The sequence below is a fragment of the Physcomitrium patens genome, chromosome 15, assembly GCF_059467195.1.
Source record: "Physcomitrium patens ecotype Gransden chromosome 15, ASM5946719v1, whole genome shotgun sequence".
Lineage (NCBI taxonomy): Eukaryota > Viridiplantae > Streptophyta > Bryopsida > Funariales > Funariaceae > Physcomitrium > Physcomitrium patens.
Window position 1 is genome coordinate 788,277 of NC_143424.1, and position 14,246 is coordinate 802,522.

Here is a 14,246-nt window from a genome sequence, read left to right on the forward strand (position 1 = left end):
CAAAAATAACTTTGATTATAACCACTTTAGTTTTTTTTTCTGTATTTCATTTTATCTATGTACACAAATTACTATTTCTAATTAAATATCCAACATATAAGCAAGGAATCTTGTCTAATAAATTTATTAAAATAAAAAAATATGCAGTTGCCAAATTGATAACATTATGTCCTACAAAAGCTTCACCTTCAAATAAGTTTAGTATTGGTGGTAAGGTGATGAAAAACCTTGATCTTTGATAGTTTCAAGAGTAGCCACTTTATAACTCACATACACTTGGAATGTTTGAATTTTAGTACTTATTAATAGATTCACTTCCAACTACAAATAAAATTCACATTCTTTTCTCCTAAGAACAACCATCTATTTATATGGTAATGGCAGAATGTAACAAATCAGCAAATGGGTGAGACCAAGTCTATTGAGTAAAAAGCTTATGCACACCATGCCAATGGACACTTGGTCAGATAGACACTACAATATTATTATGATGTCGGCTCTAACTTGGTGAAAGAAGCAAAGAACAAGAGCGTTGCACTAAACCAGGATGCTTGGCTTCACATTCATGATAAATTATGGAAGTCCGATTGGACTGAGGAAAAAACTTTAAAATTGCACGACCCATATGGTGTTTGCACAACTGTCTAAATCTATCTTACATATCGAAACAGTAAATATACAGAAATTTCCTTGTAAAAATCTTCATTTCAACATGGTGAGACAAAAAGAATGCTGCATATGAATGAAGCACTAGCAACGTGTCTCAGGCTGGACGACAAATAGGATTTGTATGATACTGATTATCTTGACTCTTTGACGGAACGCATGAACTAGTTGGGTGAGAATTTGACACCATCATCATCAGTTGAAGACCCCTTAAACATTGCTGCTTTGCCACGCTGCTCCAAGATCTTGACTGCTCGGACTAACACACCTCGGTCGAGTCCAGCAAGTTCTGCAACCACGAAGTGTATCAGTAAAAGACTCGAGGTGGGGTTCAATTACATGGAAATGGTAAAGCCACACACAATACATAGGGAGCGTTAATAATTCCGTAGAGGGACAATAAGTAATGGTTTGTTCTGCTTTCTAAAAAAACTTGGCAGGCACCTCATGCGATTCCAAGAAAGTTGGCAACCCATTGTGGAGTTTGCAGACAAGGAACGCAGTTAATTTAGCACAGATGCTGTATGTCTTAAGTACCTGTGCCATATGTCTCATCTCCTGATATAATCTCCTCTAATGTCATCAACTCAATTCCATTTTCTCGCACCTGAAGAATAAGCATTGCACGGTTAAGTGACCAGAATTCATGTGTCATAACCATGCATGTTGATTGCTCAAGAATGCCAACGGCTAATCAAGTTGAAAGACGATCAAATAGAGCAAGATAGGTATCCAGGATGTCGACTTTAATTGACGAAAACACTCAATAGTGTCTACAACCATCAGCATCGAACTTGAAAGCTACAGAATGAGAATTGCGTATAAGTTGTCTTACAAAGTTGAGCAGCGAGTCAGCCCAGTCTTCTATTCTGCGCCACAAGATGAGACACTTCCTGTGATTCTTATCAAGCCATTCGGCCCTCCCTGCATTCACGTGATAATTACCATATTTATGAATAGGTAGAACGTATTCTTCAGAGTGTACCCTCACAAAGTTGCTGAATTCTCATCACTCATGAAGTTAATAAGCACAAAGTACCATATATCGATAAAAGTCATTACATCTTAGAGACCGAATCTCCGGAGGATAATCTTATGGAGTCCCACGACTCTCTAAAGAGATTCATGAGGAAAGAAACTTACCGTCTGCTATTAAAGCACTCAAAAACTGTTCTCTAGCCTCGAATGTGAGCTTTCCTGCAACACAAACGAAGATAAATTGAGCACTTGCCACTCTTCTAAAGGAGGCAACAACCCTGCAGCCTGCAAATTCCTAACCTACCCTAAAACCTAATGTTCCATAATGACACGTACGAAAAGTGTCGCTCGGCAACTGGACAAGATCACTCACTTTGAATGCTCGTGTTCTCAAAAAGTGCAAACTCCTCTTCCAAGTCGATCAAAAATAATTTGTGATGCTTACAGTACTTGAGAATGAGCTCTTTCCACAGCTGGATTTGCTTGTCCCGCGTGTCTTTCATTGGTTGCAGCCTGCACGAACATAGAAGACTCTATCAGTCCACGCAAGCCCTCATGCCAAACTTCTTACTCGCTAAAACCTAAACCTAAAAAATTGCAATGTAGACACATCCAACTCCCACCAACATCCAAAGACCTCTGGCTCCCTACTCGCTCAAGTACGAGACACCAGACAACATTGTAGATAAATCAGTAATCATGCGACAGGAGAAAGGGCTTCTGAGGAATGCTTACGTGAAGTATGGTGGGTAGTTGTAGAAATAAGGAAATGAGAATTCTCCCATCTCTCACTTCTGAGATTGTTCGTGATTCTTCTTCCAATCGTGCTCACCTGCAGTTTACATTAGTTAAATTACCCCGCGTTCACCCACGCAACTAATACCATTGAGAAACTGAAGCTTTGAGCTCGAAACCCATCTACCGATCACAAAACAACCGCCACAAAACATCGACACAATCACTCAACTTTGGAATACACAGACAAGTCACAACTTGGAAAAAGACGCGTAGAAACTGAACTGGAGAGAAAATCGAAGATGCCAGAGACGAGATCAGGCGATGCGATGCATACTGTGATGATGCCAAGTGCTTACAGAAACCAAAAACCAATCGTCTGATTGATCAATTGTCGCGCAAAAGCAATCTAAGTCGAGAGTCGGCAATAAAACGACGAACCACGGCGGTAGGAGTCGCGCGGTGGTTAGGTAGGTGCGGACCACCGTGTGTCGCCGGTGGCCGCAGGATGAAATAAGGATGAATGACTATTTGCAGGCAGCAGATGGAGATCATCCATTTAGGTGTGTGAATTGGAACACTGTGACGGTCCACCCGCTGGGGATAGTTTTGGTTACTACGCTGGTGTAAGCCACTGTATATTCAAGGCTGCTCACCATTTGATTGGTAGATTCTACAGTGTCTTGTATATCCCTCAATGTTGGAAAATTTGAAAAGAAATCATGTGGCTCAATTAAAATTTTAATTTTCAGTAATTCGATTTCTTTTTATTATTATTGTATTATTTTTTCATAGTATATTTACAAGTTAATAGTTTAAATCTTTTGATTTTTTCATGTATTTGTGTTATTCTTTTAATCATGTTCTGTCCCATTTCGAATTTCTAAAAGATATCTTTCTCTTCAAAGAAATAAAATAAATTTTAAACTTATAAATATAAATTTATGATGCAGTAATTGCTGTTATTTTAATAAATGTAACAATTTTAAGTTCAACATTAGATATAATAAAATATCCTTAATTGATACAGTGTGTATGATTGGATAGTATTTACAATCATATGCACAGATTTACAATCTAAAGTTGTGTAATTAATATATAAAATACAAATACCACTATAAGTACAAAACTATTATAATAAGGATTATAAATACACATGCACAGAAGTATCATATATTTTAAGTTAGCCTTGTCCATCTATTCACAAAATGATTTTTTGTTGGATTTTGTGGTCTCTAGTTATTATTATTATTATTATTATTATTACTTTTTCTTTTTGCAAATAGGCAACTTTGGAAGCATTGATGTTGATGGACTACTACAAACTACTCTCAATTAATAAAGAATATTATTATTGTATACACAGATACTATTGCTGCTAACTATGACCCTAGTAACTACCATTGCAATAAACACATGTACCAATGCTAATGTTAATGGTTGCTGTTGAAATAGAGATTCTTGATCACTGTAATAATTTACATTGGATTAATGCAATGAATTACAATGCAATTAATATAACCAAAAATCAAAACAACATATACTTTCAATACTCTACAAATATATATATATATATATATATATATACACACATACACATGCAATTAAATTTGAAAAATGAGCATTGGACAAAAGTTAAAATATATTAAAAAAATAGATTGTATTATAATTGCTTAAGTTCCAAAACTATTTTGGTTGCATCATTTAAATAAATCTCAGTGATAGGTTCTACTAAAAAACCAATATTATACAATAATACTTCAAATTGTACATTGAAAAAGTATTCAATTCATATTATATATTAAAAATTAAATGATATTCATAAAAAATTTGCTTTAATATATTACTCCCAATTACAATCAAATTTAAAATTTTCCGTAATTTATAAAATTTATTTTATATTATGTTATTAAATAAAAAAAATAAGATCATTCTATTGAAAAAACAGTAGGTAAACACCTCTCTTTTATTATATGGACACCTTTGAGCCATGTGCCTTGCATTTACACAAAAAAAATTGAGGTAAATTTTCACAAGAAGTTTTTTGTACAATGACTTGTGGCATTTTTTTATAATTTAATTCAATTTAATAAAATTTCATAATACATTTCATGCAATTCTTATTATTTTCTTTAAAATCTTTTTGATTTTCTCGAGGGAATGTTATACTCTAAATTTACCTTAAATCATTTTGTACATATAAGAGTTCTCTCATGTAAATCTAGGATGTGTGCATAAGAACGTCCATATAGAAAGATAAAAACAATATCCACTTAGTTATTTTATAAATAATTTTATTATTTTAAATATAAAAATTTTAAAAAATTCAATGTAATACACTAATTTTAATTATAATCATATTACTACTTTTGATTGAATGTAAATATATTCCTTCATAAAACATATTCTTATTTATATATATATATATATATATATATATATATTCATATATACAAATATTTATGTATTTTATCTTATATTATAATATTATAATATTTATATTTTTAATATTACATATTACATATATATAAATTAATATTTTTAATATACTTCTTAATTAGTAATATGTTAAAATATATAAATATTAAATTTTAATTATTTTTAAAAGTAGAAATGGTCTTTAATAATTACATGCTATTCAATAGTTATTATTATTATTATTATTATTATTATATATATATATATATATATATATATATATACACCACTGAACTAAATGATTGTATATCAAGTTTGATTTTAATTTTAATTTTTTTTGAATTATAATTAGATTTGTGTCCATATAAATAGAGTATATATGTATGTATGTATATATATATATATATATATATATATTTAAAGAAAAATAATAAAGCAATCTAAAATTTTATTAAAGTGATCCATTCTATCTTAAGCATCATTGTACCCTTAGAGCTCTATCCCAATTTCTAGCCATTGTGCATTCTCAATTGTTGCTAGGAATGGGAGCGGAGGATTGGAAATGTTGAGAATAGAGGTGGGAAACTAGGAACATCAAGAATGGAGTTGATGGTTGACAATAAAGGAATAGCTGAAAATACAACATGTGGATTGATTTCACAAAATTTTAGGATGGTTTATCGTTTCTTTTTATATATATAACTTTGCATATAATATATAATTATTCTTAAAAAGAGCAATAAAATATGCTTTAGATCAAAGTGTGGATATATGCTTATAGTAGTTTTTTGCCAAGTGTAGAAATAGCTATGGCTATAGCTCTAACAATTGCTAATAATCCATTAGTTGTCGACATATGCCATCATGTTATATAAACAATTTAAGCATGCATGCAACTATAATTATCAAGCTTTATGCATAGATATCATAACAATCTTTATTTTGTACTAACAAAAACCCGTATTATTGAGCATTACAATTTCTATTACTATTTTCTATCTTTTTCTTTATTTATCATTGTTTCTTTATTCACATATTCTTGTATTTCTATCTTTGGCCAATAAATAGGCTTCTTTATTTCTTTGTGTTATACCTAAGTCATATCCTATAATTGATTATAATTTAAGATCTTTTTTTGTAATTTTTGTTTCAATCTTCATTCAAGAGGTGATTTAATCGTAGACAAGTTTGATATATTGTTATAATATTATATAAAGAATAAGTACAAAATTAAAGTTTTTTTATTATATATTATTAAATATGAAAAATATAATATAATAATTTTGATGTTATTTTAAATTAAAAGCTTAAATACAAGCAATAATTATATGGACTAAAATATCTTCTTTGTTATGCAAAGTTTTTACTTAGAAATTCTACCAAGCATATAGCTAGCTAGTGCAAGAAAGATGATACATGTGTTGGCTACTTTAGCAAGACTTTAAAAATTAGCAAAAATACAATAACAACAAATAAAAGCACCTTGATAGCATTAACTACAAATAACAATAAATAAGGCCTCTTTGTCAAGTTTATGGTTTTAGGAACCAGTAACTATTCTAATATACATCAAGACTTATAAATAAAATTATATAAGATTTAGATATTTAGTATAAAGTTTTTAGAGAAGAAAAGAGTGTAACGATGAAGATCCAAACTATTAAGAAGCTTATTTGGAGGGATGAAAGTAAGATATGGGTAGATGAAGGAAAAGAGTGAAGGTCTTCATCTCTATTGGTCAAAGGCCATGCCGAATAGGCTTTTTAGTACGTTGCTTGCAACCATAGCAAGGATTTTGATGACTTTAGAAGGGGCATTTGAGAATCAAAAGCAAGGATTGTAAGGTTTAGAATTTGGATTAGAATTTGTGTGAAAAATTAAGAAGATTAGGAATTAGAATGAAGAAGTTATAGCCATTTGAAGTTAAGATGTTATTTAGGAATTACTATTGGGCTTTTGAGGATACAAGAAGTTATACAGTAGCTTTTGGAAATCAAGAGATGTGGCTGAAAGGATGATTTCAAGATCTTTGTCTTTCTTAAAAGAATTGCTATATTTAGAATTTATATAAAGAAGCTATAAGATATTGAAGATAATACATGTAATTTGAAGATAGTAAGTGAGCTGTTTTATTGATAGTAATGATTGGAGCCATATTTTAAGTTTCTAGACAAATTTTGGCACAAAATTTCTAAAGATATGAACTATTAGGTTAAAAATCTACATATCAAAAATTTTTGGTATTTGAATACTTAGTTTGTAAAATATGAAAAAAATTACATGTGAATGTATGTAAGCAAGGGTTTAAAGCTACTATTAGGATTTTGGAAATATCTCAAGATCTGTAACAAATTTACAATTAAAATTTGTTGTAGTAGTTGTTTAAAGTACATCAATACTTTATATAAAATTTTAGTTCGTTTGGATAGTCCAATTATGAAATATAAGTTGTTGTAGTTTGCAAAAAATTTACCTAAGGATATATAAGGGTTTAGAATATTTTTATCACATTTTGGATGTTCTTTGGTACTTAGAGTTCATGTATTGATGTAATTATCCTTGTAGGGAAAATTTTGTATATAAAGTTGATACTTTCTTAATTTGAGACTTAATTAAGCAATTAGAGACAACCAAAAGTCCAGGGCTTTTTTGAAGCAATTCTTTTTATCTTGACAAAGTATCAATAATAATAATAGGTTTATGGACATGTTAGTTGATGATTAGGAAAAGAAGACTAGAAAGTAAAAAGTACTATTAATTTAAATTAATTTCTTATGGTCAAATAAAAGATTAATTTTTAATTTGATTAAAAAAATATTTTTAAAAAAAGAATATTTCAATTTCTCTTTGAATTTATATTATCATCTAAAATAAATTTTTTTAAATACTTGATGATATGCTTAAGACAAAAACTTCTCATATAGATGTAATATAAATGTCAATATTGATTTTGGTTGTCAAAACTTAAACAATGTATACATTTGTAATTACATATCGTATTATATATACAAATTTGAAGTTTTATGCTTCTAAAATGATTTCTTTTTATATGATTATATCATATTTGTTGAAAGCTGAGTTAGTTGATATAAATTTAAGAATCGAGTATTAAATAGTTTTTTTCTAAAAACTATTGCTATAACTATAGCTTCTATTAATTTTATGTATTAGTCTTTATTAATTTGGATTTCATTTAATATTTTTATACAAAAATTTAATTATATTTTAATGGTATTTTATTTATAATTAATAATTTTATGTTTTTATATTACAAGTTAATTATTTCACTAGTATTTTAGATAGCTATTGGTGATATTATTTTTAAATATTTGGATAAATTAAAAATTTATAATTATTATATAAAACTGTTGTAGGAAAGAAATTGATTAATATAAATAATTATTAAGTAAAGAATGTTCGTAAATAATTATTATTCTTTAGTAGCTTTGTTTACACAACAAATCTCTAAGCAAAGAATCAAGTGATGCAAGTTAATCTTTTCAATAATACTAATTGCATGAAAAATCCAACTTATTTACACAAGTTAATATTTGAAGACAACAATATTGACAAATCTAATGATAATCATTATCTTTTGTCTATACACAAATAAGTTGGGCTATTTCATACATCACAAAGAGAGAACCTAAAAGTACAAGTGTCACTAGAAAATATTATAAAGCTTTACTAAAATGACTAAATTAAAATTGCTAAGCAAATTCTTATAATGTAAGTTTTTTTCTCTCATAATCACTTACAAGACTTAATTTGACAAGAATATCAAGTCAAAGGACTTCTTTTACCTAAGTCTTCAAATTTTAGTTAACATTAATAAATTCAACTAGTAAAAAAACTTAAGTAGATAAAAAAACTATTAAATCAAACTAAGTTATTAAACAATTCAAAATACAATAAGAAATTTTGGAATCAAATTCGAAAAGAACAAAGTTTTTTTTTTTTTTTTTTTTTTTTTTTTTTTTCCTATAATATAATTTTTTTATAAATTTTTAGAGGATCATTTTCATCTCATTTCTCTATTAATGTAGATTTCATGTATTAATACTTAAATTCAAGTATGTCAATTATAAAACTAGAAATTGGAGCAATATTGACCTACTTCAATATAAGAATAAGAAAAACATGATTATTATTCAAAAACATAGATTACTTTTTTAATTAATTATTGAGTTAAGAATTTTACCAATAACTTTGGTTGAGATTACTTGATTGTAATTATACAATATTTGCAACATATCTCAACATACAATGCAATGGCTGAACCTTCTAACTAATTTTGCAAGTCATCAAAGTTGTTGGTATGTTTAATAAGAAAGAATGGATTAAGAATTTGCTTATCAAGCAAATGAAGTTAATTAATCACAATGAAATTACCAATCTAATGGACTAATTCATAGATAATACCAAAGAAATCCTTGTAGCAAGGAAAGAGCATGAAGAATAGATTTCTAAAGCCTTAGCAGTAAATTTTCAAGCATATAAATGTCAGTACTTTGCAACCAAGAAGAAGTTTTCTATGGTAACTAAGATCTTAAATATTACCAATTTGATGACTAAACTATCAAAGATAGTGAATAAATTATATCACTGATATTATATATGTAAAAAACAAGAGTATAATAGAGTGAATAACTAGCATGAAGTTAATAGCATAGATAAACAACTTATATTATAGATAGCAATATATACTTTTAGATAAGGAAATGATTGCTATTTTTGTGTATTTATGTATATGTAGACTAAGGTTCTAGAGAGCTATGATTACTTACTTTGCTACTAAGTTTTTTATATTCAAAAGCATCATAGTTTTTGAAGAAGTTATAAAAAAGCCGATCATGTCAAATAAGTAGGCAATAGCAACAAAGAACATATGCCATAAGACCCATTTCAATAGCTTAATAACAATCTACAAGACAACCTTTTAAAGAAATGCAATATTAATTGTTAAGCTGATGTAGCTTTTAATTGATGTCATCCACAAGTTGGAGGCACACAAGTCCATCTTTAAACAAATGTTGCAAGTATAAAAATAATTGTAAAAATATTACAAAAATATTTTACTAAGCATCCATTGATAGCAAAATTAACTAAGTTATTTTAATGCATGCATATCACTATATGTACAATAGAATGTAACTTCTTTTTATGCAATAGTTTATACATGAAGTAACAACATTGCTTGACTATTAAACATGCAAAAAATAATTATCTATGTTAGAAGTAATAAAACAAAGAAATAGTAAAATCTAATGGATGAATAGAATTTCATGCATCAGTTAGCTAAAGAAAGTAATGCAAAAGCATCCAAATACAAATACATATCTGTAATGTTGAGGAATGCTACGAATTGCACTTTGAAGTAGAATATTAGCATGTGCCAACATGTCATGGAGCATTTAAGATCATATAGTGTATTACCTTGTAATGTGTCACTTTATAATATATTTATATTTATATATAAATACATATATATATATATATATAAATACATATATATATAAATACATATATATATATATAAATACATATATATATATATATAAATACATATATATATATATAAATACATATATATATAAATACATATATATATATATATAAATACATATATATATATAAATACATATATATATATATAAATACATATATATATATAAATACATATATATATATATAAATACATATATATATATATAAAAATACATATATATATATATATATAAATACATATATATATATATAAATACATATATATATATATAAATACATATATATATATATAAATACATATATATATATATATATATAAATACATATATATATATATAAATACATATATATATAAAGAAATTATAAATATATATATTAAAATAATTCTAATTATAATCTAATTATATCAAAATTAGAATATTTAAATATAATATTAAAAATAATATTGATAAATATTAAAAATAATATTGATAAATATTAAAAATAATATTGATAAATATTAAAAATAATATTGATAAATATTAAAAATAATATTGATAAATATTAAAAATAATATTGATAAATATTAAAAATAATATTGATAAATATTAAAAATAATATTGATAAATATTAAAAATAATATTGATAAATATTAAAAATAATATTGATAAATATTAAAAATAATATTGATAAATATTAAAAATAATATTGATAAATATTAAAAATAATATTGATAAATATTAAAAATAATATTGATAAATATTAAAAATAATATTGATAAATATTAAAAATAATATTGATAAATATTAAAAATAATATTGATAAATATTAAAAATAATATTGATAAATATTAAAAATAATATTGATAAATATTAAAAATAATATTGATAAATATTAAAAATAATATTGATAAATATTAAAAATAATATTGATAAATATTAAAAATAATATTGATAAATATTAAAAATAATATTGATAAATATTAAAAATAATATTGATAAATATTAAAAATAATATTGATAAATATTAAAAATAATATTGATAAATATTAAAAATAATATTGATAAATATTAAAAATAATATTGATAAATATTAAAAATAATATTGATAAATATTAAAAATAATATTGATAAATATTAAAAATAATATTGATAAATATTAAAAATAATATTGATAAATATTAAAAATAATATTGATAATTATTCAAAATAATATTGATAAATATTCAAAATAATATTGATAAACATTAAAAATAATATTGATAAATATTAAAAATAATATTGATAATTATTCAAAATAATATTGATAATTATTCAAAATAATATTGATAAATATTAAAAATAATATTGATAAATATTAAAAATAATATTGATAAAAATTAAAAATAATATTTATAAATATTAAAAATAATATTGATAAATATTAAAAATAATATTTATAAATATTCAAAATAATATTTATAAATATTCAAAATAATATTTATAAATATTCAAAATAATATTTATAAATGTTCAAAATAATATTTATAAATATTCAAAATAATATTGATAAAAATTAAAAATAATATTGATAAATATTAAAAATAATATTGATAAATATTAAAAATAATATTGATAAATATTAAAAATAATATTGATAAATATTAAAAATAATATTGATAATTATTCAAAATAATATTGATAAATATTAAAAATAATATTGATAAATATTAAAAATAATATTTATAAATATTAAAAATAATATTTATAAATATTCAAAATAATATTTATAAATATTCAAAATAATATTTATAAATGTTCAAAATAATATTTATAAATATTCAAAATAATATTGATAAAAATTAAAAATAATATTGATAAATATTAAAAATAATATTGATAAATATTAAAAATAATATTGATAAATATTAAAAATAATATTGATAATTATTCAAAATAATATTTATAAATATTCAAAATAATATTTATAAATATTCAAAATAATATTTATAAATATTCAAAATAATATTTATAAATATTCAAAATAATATTTATAAATATTCAAAATAATATTTATAAATATTCAAAATAATATTTATAAATATTCAAAATAATATTTATAAATATTCAAAATAATATTTATAAATATTCAAAATAATATTTATAAATATTCAAAATAATATTTATAAATATTAAAATAAGTTTCAAATATAAAATATTATTTTTAAGACAATTTTTTTAAAAGAAATTAAGTATTAAGAAAGATAAATTCTATTGATTTTTAAAAAAAAATTTTAATCATCTAAACTTCAATATTAAATAAGTTTTTTTTCTTGTTATTTATTCATATATTAAAGTAAGATTTCATCACTTCAAAAATATTATTAACTTTGCCTTTATCAAAATTAATATTTTTTTATATCAAATCTTTAATTTTTAGGTCTAAAATATTAATTGAATATTCTAATAGGTTATTAGTTTGTTCAATTATTATTATAGATTATTCTTTTATTCTATCTCACAAATAGTAATTAAACTTATTAATTGCTGTTGTTACAATCTTAAAAAAATTATATTTTATATTCTAAGATTTAGTTTTTTTAACAAACCTTTGTCATGCTAAATAAAACATCTTATCATTTATTTTGTTGTTTTGTTATTTTTCTTCTAAATAACACTAAAACATAATCTATTCTTTTTTCTTTTTTCTTTTTTCTTTTTTTTTCTCTCTCTTTATAGTTTTTTTTTAATATTTTTTATATTTAATATTTTTAATTCATTATTTAGGTACATTAAGAACTTTTCTTTCCTTATAAATATTTTTTTTATAATTTTATATTATTTTAGCACATTTTCGAAAGTATAATAAAATCGACAATACTTTTATACAATAATACTTCTACTACATGTAACACATTTTTTTTTAAAAAAATTCTTTTGTATTTGTTAGATGTTTTTTTGATAATTAAAGAATTAAAAGTAAATATAATTCTATAAAAAATATTTATTCTGTTGATATTTGTCTTGCATTATGAATTCTCTTAGTTGGCATTGCCCACTATTTTTAATAGTCCTCATAGAGGGCTCCAAAGAAGAGAGGGAGGAAGGTGGGCCAATCTAGGTTTAATTTGGAGCATGTTTGGAGAAGGGGCTAGAGTTAGCAATAGGATATTTTTGTCCAAACCTCATATGGCCATCATTGTGTTCCATAGCAAATATCTTTTTGTCTTTTCTATTAGATTTCATGTAATCTTATCTATGTGCATTTGATACAAGTTCCAATAGATTTTATGTGTGACCTTGAACAATACTCAAAACTTATGTGGATTTTTATAATGCTTGGCCAATTTAATATATATATATATATATATATATATTGTAATTTTTTGTTTGTTTGTTTGTTTTGTTTTGTTTTTGTTTTATTTTTTTTCCTACTCCTATTGATTCTAATTAAGATTTCTTGATTTTTTTGTCCTTTTAGATATGTAAAAGTTTTTGGAAGCCAAAATGAAAACACTCATTAATTTTTTTTCTTTACATAATATTCTTTATTCTAAACTTATCAATTTTAAACTCATTTTTTTTTAATCACATGATGTGTTTTTTTGGCTTACAATCTAACTACAAATATTTATAATTTTTAGATTTTTTTTAAGCTAATCATATCAAACTTTTGAAAAGGTATGATATCTCAATATTTCTAGAGATAAATTTTATTCCAAAAAATACATTAGTAGACTTGATCCTACTTTAATACGATGTAGAAAGTGAGGTCATATGATTGATCATATTAAGACCTTGGTGAATGATTTAAACCAAGTGCCAATTTGCATGAGGTTGAATGAGGACGAATAAATTTCATCCACAATCCGCCCATCCTCTCATCCATCCGTTACAAAACCCTACTAAACCAGCCTGCCAACGGAGAGGAGGGTCATGGCCACAGGGGAAGGGACTATCTGGAAACGGGAACACAAATTCAAG

At 24.2% G+C, this 14,246-nt stretch overlaps 1 protein-coding gene across 4 annotated transcripts; it reads right to left on the bottom strand.

Moving 5' to 3' along the window:
- Nucleotides 1-532: 532 nt before the first annotated feature.
- Nucleotides 533-2,775, bottom strand: LOC112292225 (vacuolar protein sorting-associated protein 25). Of its 4 annotated transcripts, none has more exons than XM_024540504.3 (7): nucleotides 2,739-2,775; nucleotides 2,380-2,476; nucleotides 2,018-2,157; nucleotides 1,810-1,863; nucleotides 1,502-1,590; nucleotides 1,204-1,273; nucleotides 533-955 (listed from the first exon to the last, which is right to left on the bottom strand). In XM_024540504.3, the coding sequence occupies exons 2-7, from the start codon at nucleotides 2,427-2,429 to the stop codon at nucleotides 831-833; spliced, it is 528 nt and encodes a 175-aa protein (XP_024396272.1). In that variant the 5' UTR covers nucleotides 2,430-2,476; nucleotides 2,739-2,775; the 3' UTR covers nucleotides 533-830. The 4 variants fall into 4 exon arrangements, with proteins under 4 accessions (XP_024396272.1, XP_024396269.1, XP_024396270.1 ...); XM_024540501.3 differs by having other exon boundaries at nucleotides 2,717-2,768; XM_024540502.3 differs by having other exon boundaries at nucleotides 2,665-2,768.
- Nucleotides 2,776-14,246: the final 11,471 nt, after the last annotated feature.